General features: G+C 44.8%; 6 protein-coding genes across 6 annotated transcripts in view; 3 read left to right on the top strand and 3 right to left on the bottom strand.

Moving 5' to 3' along the window:
* Positions 1-310: 310 nt before the first annotated feature.
* On the bottom strand, positions 311-2,159 carry LOC6525471 (AP-3 complex subunit mu-2). Its single transcript, XM_002101270.3, has 6 exons — positions 2,013-2,159; positions 1,862-1,949; positions 1,481-1,806; positions 1,252-1,411; positions 739-1,191; positions 311-656 (listed from the first exon to the last, which is right to left on the bottom strand). The coding sequence occupies exons 1-6, from the start codon at positions 2,045-2,047 to the stop codon at positions 471-473; spliced, it is 1,248 nt and encodes a 415-aa protein (XP_002101306.1). The 5' UTR covers positions 2,048-2,159; the 3' UTR covers positions 311-470.
* Positions 2,160-2,290: 131 nt separating this feature from the next.
* LOC26536316 (small integral membrane protein 4) lies at positions 2,291-3,115 on the top strand. Its single transcript, XM_015190815.3, has 3 exons — positions 2,291-2,382; positions 2,467-2,728; positions 2,792-3,115. Exons 2-3 carry the CDS (start codon positions 2,575-2,577, stop codon positions 2,875-2,877), a joined length of 240 nt encoding a protein of 79 aa, XP_015046301.1. The 5' UTR covers positions 2,291-2,382; positions 2,467-2,574; the 3' UTR covers positions 2,878-3,115.
* On the top strand, positions 2,883-3,115 carry LOC6525470 (protein brawnin). The gene has a single exon (XM_039377656.2). The coding sequence runs from the start codon at positions 2,883-2,885 to the stop codon at positions 3,066-3,068; it is 186 nt and encodes a 61-aa protein (XP_039233590.1). The 3' UTR covers positions 3,069-3,115.
* A 95-nt stretch (positions 3,116-3,210) lies between these two features.
* On the bottom strand, positions 3,211-4,647 carry LOC6525468 (gastrula zinc finger protein XlCGF26.1). Its single transcript, XM_002101267.3, has one exon. The coding sequence runs from the start codon at positions 4,556-4,558 to the stop codon at positions 3,263-3,265; it is 1,296 nt and encodes a 431-aa protein (XP_002101303.1). The 5' UTR covers positions 4,559-4,647; the 3' UTR covers positions 3,211-3,262.
* A 209-nt stretch (positions 4,648-4,856) lies between these two features.
* LOC6525467 (coiled-coil domain-containing protein 25) lies at positions 4,857-5,860 on the top strand. The gene is made up of 2 exons (XM_002101266.3): positions 4,857-4,938; positions 5,014-5,860. Exon 2 carries the CDS (start codon positions 5,037-5,039, stop codon positions 5,664-5,666), a length of 630 nt encoding a protein of 209 aa, XP_002101302.1. The 5' UTR covers positions 4,857-4,938; positions 5,014-5,036; the 3' UTR covers positions 5,667-5,860.
* Positions 5,861-10,003: 4,143 nt separating this feature from the next.
* LOC6525466 overlaps positions 10,004-20,840 on the bottom strand; it is a 41,046-nt gene continuing 30,209 nt past the window's right edge. Inside the window, exons 2-6 of the mRNA XM_039372630.2 lie at positions 15,229-15,285; positions 14,968-15,174; positions 13,627-13,820; positions 13,374-13,470; positions 10,004-11,447 (exon numbers count right to left, since the gene is read on the bottom strand). Coding sequence (XP_039228564.1) covers positions 11,290-11,447; positions 13,374-13,470; positions 13,627-13,820; positions 14,968-15,174; positions 15,229-15,285 — 713 coding nt within the window. The 3' untranslated portion in view covers positions 10,004-11,289. The remainder of the gene's footprint in view (positions 11,448-13,373; positions 13,471-13,626; positions 13,821-14,967; positions 15,175-15,228; positions 15,286-20,840) is intronic.

Genomic DNA, 20,840 nt, shown 5'->3' with positions numbered 1-20,840 from the left:
TGTTGCACATTGTTCACACACACATTTATAAACAAGATGTATACATACAATTCGTATGCTAAATGCGTTGGCCTGGCTGCAAAATCAAGTTTTGCATTTTCATTTGAATTTATTGGTTTCCTCGCTGGCTGTTGGCTGTTGCCAGGCGCACTGCGCTCGAGTGGAGTGACTTGGAGTGCAGTGGAGTCAAAGAAGCCATTGCCTTGCCATGCCACGCCACTCGAAGACTTGCGACTCCATTCCCAATCGATTCTCGCATTCTTAACTCTTTGAATATGGCGACGACGTCCAAGAACAACGACACGGCGACTACACTTGAAGTTAAACTTTTATGGGTAGATATAGATACATAATTGAGATAGAGTGGGAGAGAGGCGAGGGCTCAAACATCGAATGACAAAATACAGCGGAATACACTTAACGTTAGCACTTAATTAAAGCTGGAATTGGAATCTGGATTATGATTTCGTCTACATCCGCACCTGGAACTTGCCCGCCTTGGTCAGGTATTTGACGCCCTTGAATGGCTTGTACTTCTCACCGTACATGTCCAGGCGATTTACCTTTAGCCCAGAGACGGCCAGCTGCGAGATCTGGAACTGGACATTCACGGATGGATTGGCATCGATGTTGGTCGTCCCGGGCGTAATGGAAACCTAGGGACAGCATATAATTATTGGGATACAAATATAAATGTTTGATATTAGATACATGATAGGTCTCAATATATATTCTTACCGATCCCCTAATATTTGGCAGCTTGGATACATCGATCCGTCCCACATCCCAGGACAGCGTCTTGGTCACCGAATCGAAGGTGTACTTTCCCTGATTCGGCGTCAATAGACAATTGAGCACACACCGCGGCATGGTCAGCTCCAGCTTCACCTTGTCCACGGTGCGACCCAGGGTGTTCCTTGGGCCAATCGTCAGATCCAGACGTCCCTGCTCGCCCGTTTTGATCGAGAAGTTGTGGCGAATGTAGATGGGTATGGCCACCACGGACTGGGAGCTAATGTGATACGACATCAGACGGAAGTTGCCGTCGGGCGGGATGAAGGAGAGCAGGCGCTCCGCCTCCCAGCGCTTGTAGCGCACGCAAGGATGGAAGGAAACGTCGTCGAAGAGGCGAGGATTCATGAAAGATAACGTCAGATCTGGCATGCCGGATAACTTGATGCAGCAGTCGATCTGATAGAGAATATAGCAGATGCAGTCAAGTGCTTTTTTGTGGACTTAAGTTAGACTTACGTGTCCCTGGATCTCAGCAAAGACCGTGGATCCCGATTTATCAATGATGGCGTCCACCTCCTCGATGACATCGAAGTACGCCTCGTTGTTGGTGTACCTCACGCCGGCTCTGCGCCAGCGAACAGCCGACAGCTGACCCGACGGCAAGGTGGTGCTTACACTGTGGAAAAGACACAATCGGAGTATTGAGATAAATGAAAGGCAAAGACAAAGGCATCATTAAACATACTTGCTCTTGCCCGTCACCGTGTTGGCAATGGTGCGCAGGATATTGGGCGGCTTGATCAGCTCCTTGAGGATGTTGCTCTCGGTGGCCAGCGGGAAGCCATTATCGAGCATCTCGTCCAGCAGCTCGTAAACGACCACATAGTTGTCTTTGATCACGGACTCGGAACAGTCGCCGAAATAGTCCTGGAAGGTGTCCACCACGCGATGCAGGAACTCGATGACGAAGAGCGGCGGCACCTCCTGCTTGCAGGCGGCCACCAAGGACACCGTGTCCCTCTGCACCGTGATCAGGTAGTAGTGGGGCGTGGCTATCACCGGCGGCACATCCTGCAACGGAAAGATATGGTTAGTATACAGCCCATACGTGGCAGGGGCGACTTACATATGGAGCGGCGCGCTGGGCGTCAAGGAAGTATTCGCACACAGATCTCGAGACAACCGAGCGCCAATGCTTTTCCAGGAAGACCTCGCTAAAGTGCGGATGCATATGGGTATTACATCGTTATTACATGGCATTTATGCGTTTAGCTTACCCGCCGCTGTTCACTATAAACAGACTGTGTATCATAATTCGGCCTAAATTGTTTACTATTTAAGCTCTGTTTTTTTCAGGGATGAATCATTAGCGATGGCAGCGTGAAGGTTTTAAATTACGACGCTCACGAGGCGCTGCCTTATAAGCTGTTTAATCATTTAATTAAATTGGAATTAAGACAGGCTAAAATAAATGAATAATGAATAACTTGTAAGCTTAAAAATTACATGACACAGTAAACTAGAATTTCTTCACTGGTGTCGTATTGTAGTACTTACTATCACGCAAACCCATCACTAGCTCACTTGCACATCTCTAATTGAACAGCTGATTGCTGCGAAACGGAACGAATGGAAATTGAACGTGTGGCAAGTGAAGTTTCCCTTTACTTTTGACAAATAATAAATAAACAAAGTAACAAATATAAACATTTTGAATCAAACTATTTACAGAACTAACGCACACATGTGACGAGGCAATACGCAAACACGACACCTTTGAATTTCGCCTTCAAATTGGCGAAACAAACACGGAGTTATATAATCGCCGGCTGAAAACACATGAGTCCGTACAGCGGATCTGTGCGTCGTCTGCTGGACAGTTGGCCAGGAAAGAAGCGCTTCGGTGTCTACCGCTTCCTGCCGCTCTTCTTCTTCCTGGGCGCCGGCCTGGAGTTCTCCATGATCAATTGGACAGTGGGCGAGACCAATTTCTGTGAGAATGCAACGCGTAAAATGGCTCACTTTTACTTACTAATACGGAATCTTTTCCTTGCAGACCGCACTTTTAAGCGCCGCCAGGCGAAGAATTACGTGGAAGAGCAGCAGCATCTGCAGGCGCAAGCCACGCACAGCACTCAGTGAACAAAATGCCCGCCGGAGTGTCCTGGGGCCAGTACATGAAGTTCCTGGGCTGCGCCCTGGCATCCATGATGGCCGGATCGCAGGCTGTACACCTCTACTATAAGCCACTGGAGGACTTGCCCACCTACATCGAACGGGAGCAGCACAGCACACAGGTGGATCCCACCGCAAAGCCACCGGAATCTGCCTAAAACCGTGTACTTGACAAGTTACTGGCCACTAAAGCTATTTAAGTCAATCTCTGCTGTTTGTTGAGTAAGGGGTTGTTGGGTATAGCACATTCATGTCCTATGATGAGCGCCATCTGTTCCAGAAATTTCAAAAGACACTACGTTTCCACTTAATCAGTCTATTTAAGAAACGTTTCAACTAAGGCTACCTAAGACTATTTCTCGTGCACCTTTCGGTGGTTTTTAAGACACGTCTGTTGCCGGAAGGCCTGCCCGCAGGTGTTGCAAACGTAGGGCTTCTCTCCCGTGTGTATGTACTCATGGTGCCGCAGGGTTTTCCTCGACGCAAAGCTCTCCGGACAGTGGCGACAGGGAAAGGGTTTCAGCTTCAAATGGACCGCTCTCACGTGGGCTTCGAGTTCGAATCGCCGGGCAAATCTTCTGCCGCAGTGCTCGCAAGGCAACTTGTCGCTCGAGTGCATCAGCATGTGCTGCAGCAGCATGAACTTCTTGGCCATCCGGCGGCCACAGACCTGGCATTCGTGGGGCAGCTCTTCCTGCACCTCGTGCTGCTGCAAAGTGTGGTATTTCAGGGTGTATCGTGAATGGAACTCCTTTTGACAAATGTCGCAGAAATGGCGCTCGCCGGCGCCGCCTTCCCTGGCGGCCACCTCGTCCTCCGTGGGATGCTTTGTCTTAAGGTGGTACTTAAGATTCGCCGACTGGTTAAAGCTGGCGCCGCACTGCTCGCAGATGAATTTCTTCAACGCATCACGTTCACGCGGACAGTGCTTCAGCCTTTTGTGCTTCTGCATGGCTATTCGGCTGGTGTAGATCCTCTCGCATCCTGGTTGGTCGCAGGGATGGCGCCGCTCCTTAGGCGCGTGCACCTCTCGAATGTGGGTATACAGACCGCCCATGAAACTGTAGGCCTTCTCGCACTGATCGCATTGGAAGGGCCGTTTGCTGCCCTCGTGGACCTTGCGGATGTGCGCTGCTAGGGTGATCTGGTGGGCAAAGCTGTGCCGGCACAGTGAACACTTCAGAGTGTTCCTTGATCCCCTGAAGGACTTTCGGGTGGATTTTTCCCTCTTTATAGCCGGCTCATCGATGGGATCAGGGTCGGGTGCGGGTTCAGGTGGTTCCAGACTATGCAGGGACTCTTGGTCATCCTCCCTGCCGTCGTAGACCACTTCAAAAGTGGGTTCCTGTGGCTCTTTCTTCAGCATTTCCAGCAGCTGCTTCCTGCACTCCTCGGCTTTTCGGCGAAACCTCTCGAAATTCTGGACCGCGCTCCGGCATTCCAGGCACAGTTCATTGGGCAGCCACTGCTGGTCCACGTCGTGGTTCTCCACATCCTGCGATAGATTTATGTTGAGCAGCTGCTGCAGCTCCTGGCTAATTGGAATCTCCTCTGATTGGAGCTCCGTCTTGATGGGTTCCTTGTCCAATTGGACCAGGCAAGTGCGACAGAGTTCTCGAGCGGATTCCCGGGTAAGGGTTAGGGGCATTTTGCGGCTGGTTAACAAAATGCAATTCAAAAGGTTTATTGTGCGGAGTACTAACAGCTAGTGGCTTCGTGGAAGAAGAAGAACATCAACTACAGTGCTCTCTACTTAAAGCTAACCTCCTATGTTTTGATATAATAATAATTTAGTATAAAAACAAGAATTTCTAATAACTGATTCTTTAAGAAAAAGAGCTAATAAAGCCAATTTAAATACGGAGAATGTACAATATATATTAAGTTATGCAGAAATCTCTACTAAGCGAATTCCACTGTGTTTATTTGCATTTGCAATTTCGGGCATGGCATGCTCTGGTCACACTGAACTAGAGATGGACTTGAATCAAGCTTTTTAACAAATCATATTTTGTTCCCAGCAATCAGGTAAAACAAACAGCTCTTGCTGAAATTAAGAGGAAAAGGTGAAGGTGGCAGCCAGTTGAACCCTTTTATTTGCAGTTCGTGCTTTGGAATCTGGCGCAATGGTGTTCTACTTCAAGAGCAATGTGATCCAGCCGCCGGCGATGCTTTACATGGGTCGCGACAAACACGAAAATGAAGAGTTGATCAGATGGGGATGGCCGGAGGACGTGTGGTTCCATGTCCACGATCTGTCCTCGGCCCACGTGTACCTGCGGCTCCGGAAGGGCCAGACAATCGATGACATACCCACCGATGTGCTGGTGGACGCCGCTCAGCTGTGCAAGGCGAACAGCATTCAGGGCAACAAGGTGAACAACCTGGAGGTGGTGTACACCATGTGGGAGAACCTGAAGAAGACGCCGGACATGGAGCCCGGCCAGGTGGCGTACCACAACGAGAAGGCGGTGCGTCGCATCCGCCTGGAGAAGCGCATCAATGAGATTGTCAATCGCCTAAACAGAACCAAGACGGAGGAGGAGCACCCCGATTTTCGGGGACTGCGCGAGGCGCGGGATGCCGCCGAGCGTCAGGATCAAAAGAAGTTGCAGCGCGAGCGCCGCGAGCAGGAGAAGGAGGCCGCCAAGCAGCGGGAGCTGGAGGCGGAGCTACGCAGCTATGCGTCCCTCCAGAAGTCGGAGAACATGCGCACCAACTACGATGCCGGTAACGAGTCGGATGACTTCATGTAGTCCCCGGGGGCAGGACCAAGTCCATGTGCACCCACGCATTTACCCAAAACATCTATCGCCATCCTATACGTTTCTTACTCTAACAACCGCAAATCGTTTTGTAAATGTCACATTTTTGGTTCTTTAGAAAATGTGCGGAAGGCATTGCCAAAGAATTGGAGTGTGAGAAAAAAAATATAGACTTTAAATATCAATCATCTCAATTTTAATTTTAAATTTAACAAATTTACATATATGAACTACTTGATAGTACGTTTACATTATCACAGGTGGCGCGTTAAGCATAAGCTTGAAATTGTGTTATCGATAGGAAACTGTAAAACTGCACATTAGTGTTATTTACATGTCTGTAAACTTAACATCCGAGGCTAGCTAACATTAGGAGTAACGCGCAGTCTGGCAGCTCCAGCAATATATTTGAAAATTGCCCGCCAAAAAATGTAAATATTCCAAATTGGCTTAAATCCATTTGATTGTGCTGAAAACAATTCGCGCTGTCATCTGGCACGTTTCCCACAATTTGATGGGCATGGCCAGCATCTGCAGCGTAAGCCTTTCCTTTCTTGGGCTCTTAGTTGATATTTTCTTGCCCATCTTTATGAGTGTTAATAGAGGGGGGTTTTTGGGGTGCTGCTGTTTGCTGACCGTTTTATGGCTTCAACGGCTTGTTGCCTTTCTGAGTTTCTGGACAATTTGCTGTCAGCACATGGAAATGAATGGCAAATCTTGGGTCAGCGGGCGCCACTCGCTTTCGGCTCGGTAACGCACTCATTATCGGGCATTTTATTTTCACGCATTGTTCGCAACAACAATGGCGTTCGAAAAAAAGGGAACAATGGGATGCCCCCCGAAAATGCGACATGCGAAGAACTTGATGAGGCTGCGTGTCCTTTTGATTATGCCATGACAATCTCCTCCTTTTCGCTGTGCTCCGTCATTATGGCCAGTCGTAAACATTGATGACAGTGGGTCGGTCTGGCTGCACTCGGGTTACGCCCCCTTATCCGCCCCCATATCCGCCCCCTTTCCTGATTGATTCCCGGCGCCTGTGGCATTGTTTTCTCCGATTTAAAATGACTCTGCGAAGATGCTTTATGGCCGCCTGGGCAGCCAGCCAGCCAAGTTTCCCTGGCCATAATCAAGTGGCATGACCATGAAAGTGTCCGCACGGGGTTCACTGTCAAAGGAATCCCTCTCCACTCCACTCGGAAATCCCCCCTCTCGGCCATCAGTGGCGGCAATCGTCGTCATTAATCAAACTGGCTACAGTAGGCCCCCACACTTCGCAACCCTCGTCAAGGAGAGCTTCTCGCTTTTGCTCTTTATTGCATTTGTCACCACAGCACAGATGCACAGGGCGAAAAAATGCTATGGCTTCAACTATACACATAACTTGGGGCTGCCATGAGTTCAAGTTTTCTCGCTGTGCAAACAAAACAGCTCGAAGTGGTGAGAAAGCACACACATTGTGCTGGCGAAGTGGGCGATGTCCAGTCGCAGTCACAGCCTACATAATTAGAAGAACTAGGATCTACGTAAAGGATCTACGCAAAGTAACGTAAATGATTAACTAGTGGCTTTCGAGCCAAATGCAGCAATGCAGCAGCGATTAATCAAATGGGGGCATCCATTATGTTGCATGCCACGCAGGAAATTGGCTGGCTGAAAAGCGAACGCTCGTGTTTTGGCAATCAAGTTTCCTATTTACTTGCACTTGCAGGGCAGCTAGTTGGCGTCCTTCTGGGCCATCACTCATGGAAGGTGGAGGGGGGCCATCCATCACAGCACTTGGTCCACTATTAGTGGGGCAACCACTGTGCTAAATCTAAACTACATTCGCCATCTTGATGACAGCGATTAGCTAAGCTGCAGCCCCCAAAAAAGAACAAGCCATGCACTCTAAATAATGGGGGTGAAGTTTTCGATTGAAATTGCAGAAATGTTTGGCAGGAAAAGAAACAATATCTTTCTGCAACAGAGTACAAATATTCTGCGTTCGTCACTTTTTTGGAGCATCTAAAATTCCTATTTACGTTTACGACCACCGGCAGCTGAATAAAGCTGCAGCAATTAAAGTGATCGCTCATGTGGGAGTAGCAGGAAAAGCGGGAAAAGTCGGAAAAGCGAGTGCTGCGCTGAAAATTTGATGCGTCTGCCGAGGGAAAGAGGAAAAGTGAGGAAATGGCAGTGGCACTGGCAGTGGAAACGGAGAAAGGAATTGCAAGTGCGCAATAGCTGTGCGTCCTGTTTTTGTATGTGTGTGTGTGTGTGTGTGTGTGTGTGTGTGTGTGTGTGTGTGTCTGTGTCCTTGCAACAAAAACGAAGATGCTGCCAAGAGTTGGGGGCGTTGATGGCTTCCGGCGTCTGTGGGCACACAACAACAATATCAACAACAACAATTGCTGACGTGTGTGGATATGCTGGGAATGGAATTCCATTTAAATGTCCCTCAGTGGACAAATCAAAGATAACGACGAAAAAGCGCCAACGAGCAAATTGAAAAGTGCAGAGAAAATCTGAGAAGACTGTTTTCCACGAAATATTATTAACTTTCAGCTGAATGGACAAAATTGAATGCCAGCCATGGAATTAAATTATTATCCAGCAGCTGTAAATTATGTACCATGTTTCTAGGCTGCAAAGTAAGTAAATGTTTTAAGCTGAAAGTTACAAAATACCAAAGGCAATTACGTGCCATAAATCTAAAGTGAACCCCAACCCGTCGTAAAAATTACCATTATGCGAAGCGTTTTTGATTAGCCACTTGTGCTGAATTTGTAGGCCTCCACTCCACGGCCATGTCAATCAATCTTTGACACACAATTGGCCGAGATTTGCATGTCAGCCTGTTTGCTGACCCCCAAAAATGGGATCTCCCAAGTGGATCTCCCAAGTGGAGCTGGTCGTGTGCCTGAAATTAATTCACATTGTTATGCAGATTTCCCATTTCCCCACTGCGCCTTTGTCATCGTTAAACGTTTTGCACATTACGCTCGAGCCGAGTGTATTTATGCTTTTGGCCAAATTTTCAGTGTGCTCACAATGTTTGTGGCACTTTTATGTGTGCATATTTTCCTCTTCTAGTAATTTCTTTATTTACTAATTTTACGAGCTGACTGTGCTGAATTTCAATATCTACGTTAAGTAAGCTATATCTGCAGCTGGTCAGGTTAACGATTTTAATATTATACTAACATTGAATTGATTTTATCCGAGATAATCTCGTTAATATAAAGTATCCAGTATGCAGCCTCCAGCTTTCAGTTCATTCTCGAAAGCAATAACTCCTCCAATTTCCTATTGTTGCAGCTCAATGAAGTCGTTTGCTGTTCTTCTCCTATTTTTTTGGCATCTAGGCAGCTGGATGGAGATGCCCATGTTTCGGTACCACGAACCACATGCCACCACAGCCACCCATCTGGAAAACTCCTCGCAAAGTGCGTCACTTGCTTCTCTCGCAAGCGGCGAACTTTGTGGATGAAGGAATAGCGGGGTGGTTGTTTGATTTGTGGCCCGCGGCGGCGACAAGGTCGTTCTGCTCCCCCCTCTTTCCCATCGTCCCCCTCTACCCCCCTTACCCCCTTTTCCCCCCTCTATGCGGCTGCACTCAAAGTTCCAGAGAGTGTTGCCAAAAATGGACCACATAAAACATGGCCAAGCCAATAATTTGCTTGACTTGAATTAAAATAAAGTGCTCTTTTGCTGCTCCATGCAGATTCAAGCGATTCAGTGCATTTGCCTTGCTTTTTGATTTCCGTTAAATAATGCTTTCACTTTGGCCAAGAGTGGCCGTCAAATGGCTAAAAGCACAGCTCTGAGCCATCATAAATAGCTGTACTTGAACCGGATGGCTGCGATGGCCGAGATGGCCAGACATTGAATGGCTTCCGTTTATTGGCCCCATTGCCACGCCCCCTTTTGCCATTTACGCGCTTGGTATTGGCCGCCTTGTCAAATGTGTTTATGGCCAAGAGCCCTTGCTGGAATCGAATCGAACCGCCAAGTCGACAGGACGACATCTGTGAAATGTTGCCCGTTTATGGATTATTGGGAGTCGAAGGCAAATAGCTTTATACTTTATTGCACGCCCACATACTCCATACCATACCATACCATACCATACCATACCATACCAAACCATAAACACTTAAGCCAACCCATTAACAAGGACATCTGCCCGTCGAGTTTCGTCTCCATTTTCATGGGAATTAGTCGCATTGAATGGCTTAAACTAGTGGTTAATATATATATAACATATTCGTGGGCAGCCAAAAGAAATTCGACTTCGTTTCAAATATAATTTTTAATCGAATTCATCAAAATGTATATAATTGTTCTTTGGTTTAACACATACACGTGTCTATATATTTAATGTATACATAGTTTAGTTTTTGATATATTACACGAGTGTATATATATAATTGGTTTTGCTCAGGCCCTTGTAAATACTCGCATTATAAACAAGTTAATTAAACATTAATATTCAACAATGTATGTATGTATGTATGCGTTTACTTTTCAGATTCGTGAGGAAAAACTGTTGTGAGTTGAGTTGAGTTATAGTTATAGTTATAACTGATAATGGTAAGTTGAGGTTAATGCTTTAGTTTTGGTAAAGTGTACATTGATCCGCATATTTTCCACTAGACTTTTTGGTAGTAGTTTAGCTTAGGCCTTACATATAATTCGCAGCTTTGGTTTTTGGTTTTTGGTTTTTGGTTTTTTCTCTTTAGTTTACTTCGATCTGGATGGGTTCTTGGTTTAGCAGCTCCCCAGGAGACCCAAGGAATTTAAAGCTTTCGTTAGTTAGTTAGTTGTTCCTTTGTTTCCCCTCTCTATATATTTTCTTGCCTCAGTTTTCTTCGCTATCTGCTTACTTTTCCGGGTTTTCTTGGTCGAAATTGTCTTAAGTTACGATACATTTTAAGGTGCAATACAGAGGTGCTGGGAAAATATATTAACACGAGTACTTTGTTTTTGGTCAAGTTTGCAGTTGTATGCTGATCCATTTTTTGAGCTTTGGGCTTACGAACTAAACAGTTTCGCAGTTATACATTTATTTACTTAACTTGTATGTATGTATACATATGTTTTGGGTTTATGTTTATGTTTATTACTTTAACAATTTGCTCTGTTAGCCAATAATTTGAATTCAAGTTGTAGAAACACGCTAGGAAAATCGGGTATTAGCTGACAGACTACGTTGAGTAACACGGGATAGAATAGAATAGAATAGAATAGAATACGCTAAGATAGATACATCTACATATCTTTTTTTAATTTTTTATTTCGATAATTTAGTGTGTTAAGTGGTCCGAAAAAAAATTGACTCAAATTGACTCTGTGCCAGCACAGAAATGAAGGTGTGTGCGACAGAGATAGTTGGGAATTGGAAATGGAATAGAGTTTAGTTGTGTGTGGCAAGTACTATGACTATATATGTAGTTGCAAGTATTGGACAGTGCTATTCCAGCGAACTAATCACACCGAACTTTCTCTCTCTCTCTCGATTGTAGGCACCTCAATATACAAGTATGTAAAAGAAAACCTCACAGACTGACTTAGCACACGCTTAGCACAAGGATCCTTGGCCACAGGACTCGCCATCCCGTAACTAGGCATCCTACACCTGTTCGGCACTCTCGTCCAGCACCATCGAGTGCAGGTCCATCGCCGATCTGGTCTTCCTCGGCGGCCTCGGCATCAGATAGTGACTGGTACTGGCCCCCACAAACACCGAATTCTGGCGGGGACGCGACGCCGAAACATGCGAGGCGTAACCTGCAAGGACATGGAATAATTGATCAATTAGTGTCCTGCTCCTGGTGCTTTAAGCAACATGTTTATGTTTAGAAAATTAAGTTAATCGGAACTTCCTAGCTTTTATAGTTCCTGAGATCTCTACGTTTATACGGACAGTCAAACGGACGGACAAACTGTTCTACTTGGCTATTGATTCTGATCAAGTTCTGATCTAATATACATACCCTTTAGTATACCCTTTTTATATAGCATATAGTATACCCTTTAACTTCATTGCCAGAAAACAAGTGTTTTATTTATCATATTTTGTCCCCAATGCCCTTTACTTTTTTCCCTCTGCGATTGGGGGGATTCCCCTTTCCCCACCCACCTCGTCCCGCCTCAACTTAATAGACTTTCCGCCGCGGCATCGAGGTCTCAACTCAGCGTTTTCATCACCCCCGCCCCCCGCAGATTTGCCCACATTATCAGCCATTTTCGTGCACTGCAAACAATTTACTAGTACATCTGCAAGAGAAGTGAAATAAATTCAAACTTCTGCTGAGAAATGCACGATCTTTATTGCAGCACTATGCAATATTTCCAGGGCATTTTTCATGAATCAACGTTCAGTAATAAACGTTCAGCAATCAACTTTCAGTAATCAACGTGAGTAATGAACTTTCTGTGTGTGCTTATTTTCCACTTTTATCTGGCATGTTTTATGTGCGTATCCTTATCATGGGCCGCTTGTGCTCCTGTCCGTGTCCTTCCTGCATTTCCACGAGATTTAATTGCTCAGCTCTGCAGGATACGTGGATGTGTAGATGTGTGAATGTGGAGCAATTGCGGTTGTGGATCTCGATGGTGGAGCTCAAAAAGAATCCCCAACCAGCAGCGGCATTAAAATTGTATTGTTATTTGCTTTCACATGCGCTCCGCTGCCTTCGCCCAACGCGCAACTTAATTGTCTGGCAACTCATTAAAAACGCAAAAAAAAGGAGAAAAAAGGAGAAAAAAAGAAGTGCCAGGATCAAGATAAGAGGGCGGGAAAGTGACTACAACTAAATGCTGTATTTACTAGTGCTATTGGGGGCGTGGCCCTCGAGGGGCGTTGCCATTAACGAACGCCTCGAATGTGCGCCACATTACGCATAAGTATTTCGATTCCCACTGACTTCGCTGGATGGATTACAACTGGGAAAGCTGGAGGGGATTGGGCATGTTAGCCAGTTCATTTAACTAAACTGCGACTAAGCGGCGCACTCGAGCATTGCTACAGTACAAATTAGTGACTAATGTCGTGACTTAAGTCGAAATGGCAGGGGAATAACTTTAAAATGCTGCTGATTTCCTGCATATATAAAACACTCTAATAGTTGTTTAAAATTCTCTGTAATTTACCCTTGAATTTCTATCAGATTTCTATTAGATTTCTATCAGATTTCTATCAGATTTCTATCATATTTCTATCAGATTTCTATCAGATTTCTATCAGATTTCTATCATATTTCTATCAGATTTCTATCAGATTTCTATCAGATTTCCATCAGATTTCTATCAGATTTCTATCAGATTTCTATCAGATTTCTATCAGATTTCTATCAGATTTCTATCAGATTTCTATCAGATTTCTATCAGATTTCTATCAGATTTCTATCAGATTTCTATCAGATTTCTATCAGATTTCTATCAGATTTCTATCAGATTTCTATCTAAAATCTCTACAAATTGCACGCATTTTGAACCACTGTGCGACGCACAAAAGTATGCAGCACAAGTGGCGGATACTCGGATACTCAATGGATGGATGTTCGATTTTAATTGCATTCAACTTGGTCTGAACGGAGCTTGGTGGGTGGTTTGTGGGTGGTTTGTGGGTGGTTTGTGGGTGGTTGATGGGTGGTTGGTGGGTGGTTGGTGGGTGGCGATGCCAAATGAAAGGCAAGCAAATGACGTACATACCCTTGGCATAAATGTTGGGATTATAGGCCGCAAATTGACACGTCGGCATATTGAGATTGTGCACCATGCCCATCGACATGCGCGACACGGAGGAGCGCTGCAAGAGAGATGTGTCCAAAATGAAATGCATTTAATGCGCTAAAGTTTCAGATACATTTTCAGATACATTTAAAGTGTGCTCAAGGCGTTACTTTGGCCTCTAACTACAGTGCACACTTTGTATAAATCCAAGCTTACTTGCATTGAAACTCACCTGGTGCGTGGTAACTGCATCCAAATCGACCAGCGGACAGGAGCTGCGATGCTGCTGCTGGAACTTCGGCTGATACGGCTCCAGCATGCGGATCTTGCCCCAACGATTGAAGAAGAGCATGATGGCGCCCACCCAGAGCACCAGGACCAGGCCCACAATCAGTACCTCCTCGGTGCGCACGATGATCTTGGGTCCTGCGAAAGAGCACATACATATTTTGCTTATTGTTTATTTGTAGATTTGTATACATTTGTATTGGTATATATACAAAGTATATTTGTTGATTTGTATACTTTGAAAGTAAGCGGTATGTTCGCCATAAATATTATGGATTTGTGGGAATTGCAAACTGGTCGCACGTACCGCACACGTAACACGTAAATAACTCAAGAGTCGGACTCGAATTCAATTATCGTCGACGTGAAATCACCGCGATAAACAAATGGATTGCGACTGAGACTGAGACTGCGACTGGCATTGGGATTTATTAAGCAACCAAATCGGCGTTTTTAGTCTGGCTAAATCCCAGCAACGGGGATTTATTTCCAGGTGTTTGAAGTTGCGCCATGAGTGCCATGAAAAATTCAACATTTAAGAGGGGAAAATAAATCCGTGGCATGTGTCGCATATCCTGCGAAAATGATTATGCCGCAACTGGAAACACCTCTAAGTCGCGCCTAATCTATGCTCATTTGAAACTGGTTGCAACCAAATTGGGATTCTCCATATTAGCTAATAACACATGACTGTGAAGCCAGGATACAATACTCCAAATTGCTGGATAGCCAAACAAAAAAAAACGTGGTAGCAAAACCAAACTATTTTTTCAATCAAAGTTTGGTTAATGAAAGTTTGGCATTGGTTTTGGCTGCTCAAACTTTCAAAATACAACTTTAATACAACTTTAATACAACTTTAATACAACTTTAATACAACTTTAATACAACTTTAATGCAACTTTAATACAACTTTAATACAACTTTAATGCAACTTTAATACAACTTTAATGCAACTTTAATACAACTTTAATACAACTTTAATACAACTTTAATACAACTTTAATACAACTTTAATGCAACTTTAATACAACTTTAATGCAACTTTAATACAACTTTAATACAACTTTAATACAACTTTAAAGCAACTTTAATACAACTTTTTATTGGGTTGAATATACATATGAGCGCATGTGGAGTAGGCTTTAAATTTTAATGCATAAAAATGCTTCTCGTCCAATCGAGTGCTTTAAATGGGTAAGGTGGCGAAGTGGCGAAGTGGCGAAGTGGAAAGGTGGCAAGGTGGCAAGGTGGCAATGTGGCAAGGTGCATGAGTGAGACGCACCTGTTTCCGCTGTGCTGGTGGTGGTGGCATTGGCGGCTCCTGTTGTGGCACCTGTTGTGAATCCATCGTCCACCTCCTGGCTGCCCAGCTCGCCCAAATAATCCTCGCTGCCATTCGAGGACGCCGAGGACGAGGAAGGCGGCGAAATGGGTGCCGTTTGCTCGACCTCCACGAGGAAATTGGTGCCCCGCCAGCCGGAGCCCCATTCTGTGGGGATTCAATAGCTATTCATTAAATCCGTATCGAAACTGGTCCACTCACCTTCTGAAAGAGCCGCTGCTGTGGTTAACTCTTCGGCGAAAACCTCCAGACGCACAACTGCAATTGGAAAGCAAATGGTGCCCATAAATGACAGAACTTTTTGGATTTAATTCAATTATCGTTAATAGAGCCATAAAAGTATTCCCATTTGCACAGATTTCGCCATTCGCAAACTTGAAAGCACAAATCTTCGCAGACGAAGAAACTTGATAAGCTCAACTTGAGCTTGTGGCAAGTGGCAACTGGGAAAATATTATGCCACGCTCGGAAAAGCGGACACACACAACCAACAACGGCAAAGAAAATGCAATAAACACTGTGCAAACTGATTTGATGGCCAGAGAATTATGCCAAGTCGTGCACTTCACCATTCCCTCCATAATGCAATTGTGCAGCACTTAAAGGATCCTATATGGCCATGCTTATCCCCAGTTGATTGCTTATCCCCATGGGCAGCAGGGGGCGTGGTTCGGGGGTTTGGGGGCCGAGTGGATGGTGAGTGGTGTCAAGGATGGAAAGTTTGCCCAGACGCTGACGTCGGTGAAAGTTTGACTAAAGTGCTGCGACTGCATTTCTTGGCACTCGGCAGCATATGCAAATGTGTGTGGGGTTAGGAGGTGGGTCTATGGTCTATAGTTTCCCATCCACATCCCAACTTTCTCCAGTTATTTGCTGCCTTGCAAGCTGGCGTACAACAGTGGAAACAGTGGACTGGATGCGAAGGACCTTGCCGTGGATGCGTGTGTTCTCGGCTTTGCCAAATGATAAATGCTTCAAGTGAAGCCTGTGCTCGAAATGAAAGCCAGAAGCAGCCCAAAAACCACATGGACCATGGACCACAAGAACCGCAGAGACCATCACTTGGTTGGCGAACAGGTGGGAGCCGCAAACACCACTCGAAATCCACGTCAAAGTGCTAATGACACGTGGGAAAATATGCTCCACAGTTGGGCTTTCAAAGATAATTATTACATGAGTTGCTAGTACAAGGAAGTTTTCTACAAGAAGAAAGAAATTTCTCTTTGCAAGCTGCATGAAATTCATTGAGAGTGTAATTAGTTGCCACATTATTTGTCAGTGTATCCAAGAATTCAGAGCAATGGCAAATGACCTTGAATGGCCAATCCCCTTGGAGCAACCACCTCCGCTCCTGGCAGCCAGGAGCTGGTCCACCCATGAACTATTTATTTAGTTGCTTCATTTGCCTAATTTGCTTAATTACATGTGTTACATGTTCGCCGATGGGCCCAAATCCATGCACGAAATGAGCTAATTAACATGCGCAAACTATACGCAATTCCCACAGGAATAGGTACAAAGGATGTGCAAGGATGTGCCATAAAAGGAGGGGATTTTCCGCCCTACTATCTTCTGCCAAATTTCCCCGTAATTTATGAATGAAAAGCGAGACGCAAAAGGGAGGGAAAGGAAAAAAACAACGGACATTGTGATGAACTGGGAAAAGTGTAATAAAAATCAAATTAGGGAAAAGGGTGAAGTGCAATACCGGAAGGGAAAATCGCTGCAGGTAAGCCCAATCTGAATTTTTCTTCCTCTCAGTTTCATCAATGCTCCTCACACTCACACTCACTCTCTCTCGATTTTCTTTCGCTTTTCCTCTGTGTGTGTTAGCAGTTTGGAATTGGCCATTAAATGCTCATTAGAGTAAACAAACAAGCCAGAAAAACGACAACGGAGCAATGCAATTTTAATAATCAGTAGCCAAGGGACAAGGATCAAGGATGTGCAATAAAAGGACGAACGAAGGCACTCAGCCGGCAATTAACAAGAGCATTTTTTTTGCGCAATTTGTGACTCACCACTCACAACTCAGTGGGGTTTTAGTTGCAAATGAGCAATGTGTCTGCAGCCAAATTAAATATGAAACCCAACGAGACAAAGAAAAACATCATTTGCATATATGTACATATATATGTATTTAAGCCAGACAGAAAAATGGGTTTAATTCTATAGACCAGCCTTTGAGGGCGCATTTGATCTGTGTGTTAAGTAAAACGTAAATATTGCGAGGAAAATTAAATGGAAATCGTAGACTTTTCCACATGCAAAACGCAGCCAGGACAGCCAAAGTTTTGCACACAAACTTTGTGAAAAGCGGCGCAAGAAAAACGGAAGCGAAGCCGGGATTACAAATGTAAATAAACATGATGGGGAGAAAAACTCCGTAAGCCATTCAATAATTCATAAGAAAACACAGAGACAGGGACACAATGGCTGGGATGCACGGCGAGAAACGGGGGGCTATGATGACGCAGGACGACAGTTGATAACACACACAAACACACAATAACAAATGGGGGATTGCTATTGATTTTCTACGATTACGGGCGACACAAGATGACGACCCTACGCCACCGAAAGTTACCGTGTTTCCGATTTTCCCATTCAACGAATTTCCCTGTTCACCGTTTTGCCGATTTTCCCCAGTTCTCGGCAAATCAAAGGAAATCAAAGGGGCGTCAGTGTAGAAGGAGGTGTGGCAGCCAAAGCCGCTTACCAATATGCCACAAAACTCAACTGAATGTGACGCATGCAGGGACATTTTCCAAGCTCAAGTTGAAACAATTCACCAGGAATGGGCTTGCAACTTGCAGGACATTCAGTGAATCCTTTCCTGTAAGTTAGTACTTAATCAGACAATAGCTATAGCATTTTTAGCAATAATAATAATTTTTTTAATGCCATTCAAAATTAAGAAGAAAATATGTTGCATGCCACAAAAGCGAACCGGGTTGAGGGAACCGCAATGTAGAAATAATTTCAGGAGCAAACTGGCCAGGATTTCGTAGTGTAATGGAGTGTCCTTCTTCCTTTGCCACCAAAATCACTTTAAAGCTGGCCAAAAACCAAAGAAGAAAGCAAAACTGCGATGGGCACGTAAAGTGGCCATCGTAAAACGAGGGGCTAAAAGGAGGGGGCGTGGCAGATAAATGGGGAATGCCTAATTGTTGGGGGCACTCTCTTCTGTCAGAGAAGCATTTGGCCATTCGAGCACAACTGTACTTAAGTGATGCTTTAGCGGAGAGTCTTACAGCAAACACTTGCGAACCCATAAAACGCACTATATCATTTTGCTGAGTGTGGTTACATACAGAGTTTTTGTAGCTGCTTGGAACTTTGTGAGTTGGGAATAAGAATAAGGAAAATATGCCTTTCAAATTGAACAAGAATATATAGTACATATATTATTAAAAAAAAAAAAGAGATTTAAGTTCATGATTAACTATGACTTGGCCTTGGAAATGGCAAAGATTTCAGTTTGTAACTATGCTTTTGAAATGGTAAAGATTTTTAGTTTGTAACTATGCCTTGGAAATGGTAAAGATTTTTAGTTTGTAACTATGCTTTTGAAATGGCAAAGATTTCAGTTTGTAACTATGCCTTTGAAATGGCAAAGATTTAAGCTTGTAACTACAAGTAAGTGCAGTGACTACAAGTAAGTGAACCATGACTTTGAGTTGCGGTACTGTACATTTTCACTTGTACAATTCACCTGCACCGCCGACTTTCTGAACTTGTCGACTTTCGCGTGGTCAAGGACTCGCAAGCGAGCGAGCGAGCACCTGGTCTGGTCCTTGGGCTAAATTATCCTGGGCAAATCCAGGACACCCCAGCTGGGTTGGTTGGCATCAGGTGAGATCGGTGATTGTCGAAATTAGAGCCTAAGTAGCCTCGCCCATTTGCGGCACACATGGTGGATGTGGTGTTGCGATGGATGTGGATGAGTGCAGTGCGATCTCTGCACCGTATTTCCCCCGGCTCAGTGCGTCGCGAAATTCCCAAACAGGATGCGGAAATACCAACCAGGACACAGGACGATGCCACATTTCTAATTTTTTGCGTACAAAGCGACTTAACTTGACCCTCTGTCGTCAAGCGGCATCAACAAGTGCGCTGCTCGAATCATCATCATCATCGAGCTGTATATCTGTATCTGTATATGTAACTGCATCTGTAGCTGCATCTGAATATGTATCTGCATCTGTAGCTGTATCTCTATCTGTAGCTGCATCTGTAGCTGTATCTCTATCTGTAGCTGCATCTGTATATGTATCTGTATCTGCATCTGCATCTATAACTTAGTGCTAGCTACCTGACCGATCTGGACCTCAGCACGCGGTACGGTTTATGGTTTTATGGCCATGGCCAAGGAGTTGCCGCCGATACACGGAAAATGCGTTTCGTAAACAAAATGCGGCCTCCATTCGCATTCGCATTCGCATTTCCACTTTCACATTCCAGCACTTTCCTCCCAATTTTCCTGCCTACCTCCCTCCCTCCCTTCCTCCCTCCCACCAACCGTTCATGATTTGTTGTGTTTTTCTTTTTAGCTGTTTGCTTGAAAAAAAAAAACAACGGAAATTGCATTGATGCTCCTCATCACAGATGTCCTGCGACCGCGAGCGTCCTGCAAACGGTCATGTCCTTGCCATTGTCCTGGTCCTCATCCTTCGTTGTTTTTCTCGTTTTTTTTTTCTTTTTGTCTTTTTGCCCAGCTGGCTCAATAAAAAATATACGCGTCGGTTTCCAAGACAATTGCTTGGCTTGCACTTGTCCCAAAAGCGTTGCATTCAACAGCGTCGAGTACGCCGGAAAAAATCGGGGCCACATTGCATTTTATAGCAACAGGTACGTCGCTGCACTGCTGAACAATGAAGTGGATCCTTGAGGCACTTTCACAGCCAATTAAATGGACCGTGATGCCTGGAGAATAACAACAAATAGATGAGCAGCGGTATGTTTTGAATGGAAAACTGCCGTTGCAGTGGATAAAGCAGCAAATGGAAAAGCACTTGATTAAACTTTAACTTTGTTCCATGTTATTTTCCCACTTTTTTTTTTGGTTCGACCCTCTCGAAATCTGTGTGCCAATGGCATTTCAATTTCGTGGACATTTCCTTGGGGCTTCGTGCGGAATCCTGTGCATCCAGTCAGTTGGCATTCGGTTGGCAAGTCAACTGGATTCAGTCGAACTAGATTTCAATGGAGCTGCACTTTGGGGTCTGGGGCCTGCGGACGACAGGACATGGATTGCCTTGGCCCTTTTGCTTCTGCTATTAGCAACAAACTTGCGATTTTGTCCAAATGCTTGGAATCCCATCCTCGATACGATTGCTCCTTTGAAGCAAATAAACTGCGCACGCTGCATGCACGATTGATGCACTTTATTGGATGGGTTAAGTCCTCGGGACTTGATTGTAATGCCAAAGCAGTTGGAAAAGATTTGGGCAAAGAGCTCTAAAGTTTTACATACGATTGCCTCAAGGAGGTGCTGAAAGAAAGTCTATTTCAAGGCAGTCTATAATTTCATTTAAAGGCAGATACTTTGTCCAAAGAAAATACATCACCAGAAATGAAAGTTGGCACTTGAGTTAACTACACATGCAAAAGCAATGAGGAAGTCGCAAGTTAGTTTTGCATCTTACTTAGCTAAGTTGCCAAGGGTCATTTCCCATACGTGCCTTTTGCCCATTTCGAGTTACTCTGTATCAATCGAGGTTCATATATCCTTCAGCAACTCCTTGCTCCTCCAGCTGCTTCCTGGCGCTACAAGCAACTCCACAGATGCCATTTTCACAAGCTCCACTGAG

The sequence above is a fragment of the Drosophila yakuba genome, chromosome X, assembly GCF_016746365.2.
Source record: "Drosophila yakuba strain Tai18E2 chromosome X, Prin_Dyak_Tai18E2_2.1, whole genome shotgun sequence".
Lineage (NCBI taxonomy): Eukaryota > Metazoa > Arthropoda > Insecta > Diptera > Drosophilidae > Drosophila > Drosophila yakuba.
This window is presented reverse-complemented; position numbering and strand designations above follow the sequence as displayed.

What these genes read in the sequence shown, in the direction of transcription:
- LOC6525471 (XM_002101270.3), bottom strand. Translation starts at nt 2,047, where the DNA reads ATGATACACAGTCTGTTTATAGTGAACAGCGGCGG. An exon ending in CCCAGCGCGCCGCTCCATAT is followed by an intron (nt 1,807 to 1,861) that starts GTAAGTCGCCCC and finishes TTTCCGTTGCAG; the next exon opens with GATGTGCCGCCGGTGATAGC. An exon ending in TGCCAAATATTAGGGGATCG is followed by an intron (nt 657 to 738) that starts GTAAGAATATAT and finishes TGCTGTCCCTAG; the next exon opens with GTTTCCATTACGCCCGGGAC.
- LOC26536316 (XM_015190815.3), top strand. Translation starts at nt 2,575, where the DNA reads ATGAGTCCGTACAGCGGATCTGTGCGTCGTCTGCTGGACAGTTGGCCA. An exon ending in AGTGGGCGAGACCAATTTCT is followed by an intron (nt 2,729 to 2,791) that starts GTGAGAATGCAA and finishes TTTTCCTTGCAG; the next exon opens with ACCGCACTTTTAAGCGCCGC.
- LOC6525470 (XM_039377656.2), top strand. Translation starts at nt 2,883, where the DNA reads ATGCCCGCCGGAGTGTCCTGGGGCCAGTACATGAAGTTCCTGGGCTGC.
- LOC6525468 (XM_002101267.3), bottom strand. Translation starts at nt 4,558, where the DNA reads ATGCCCCTAACCCTTACCCGGGAATCCGCTCGAGAACTCTGTCGCACT.
- LOC6525467 (XM_002101266.3), top strand. Translation starts at nt 5,037, where the DNA reads ATGGTGTTCTACTTCAAGAGCAATGTGATCCAGCCGCCGGCGATGCTT.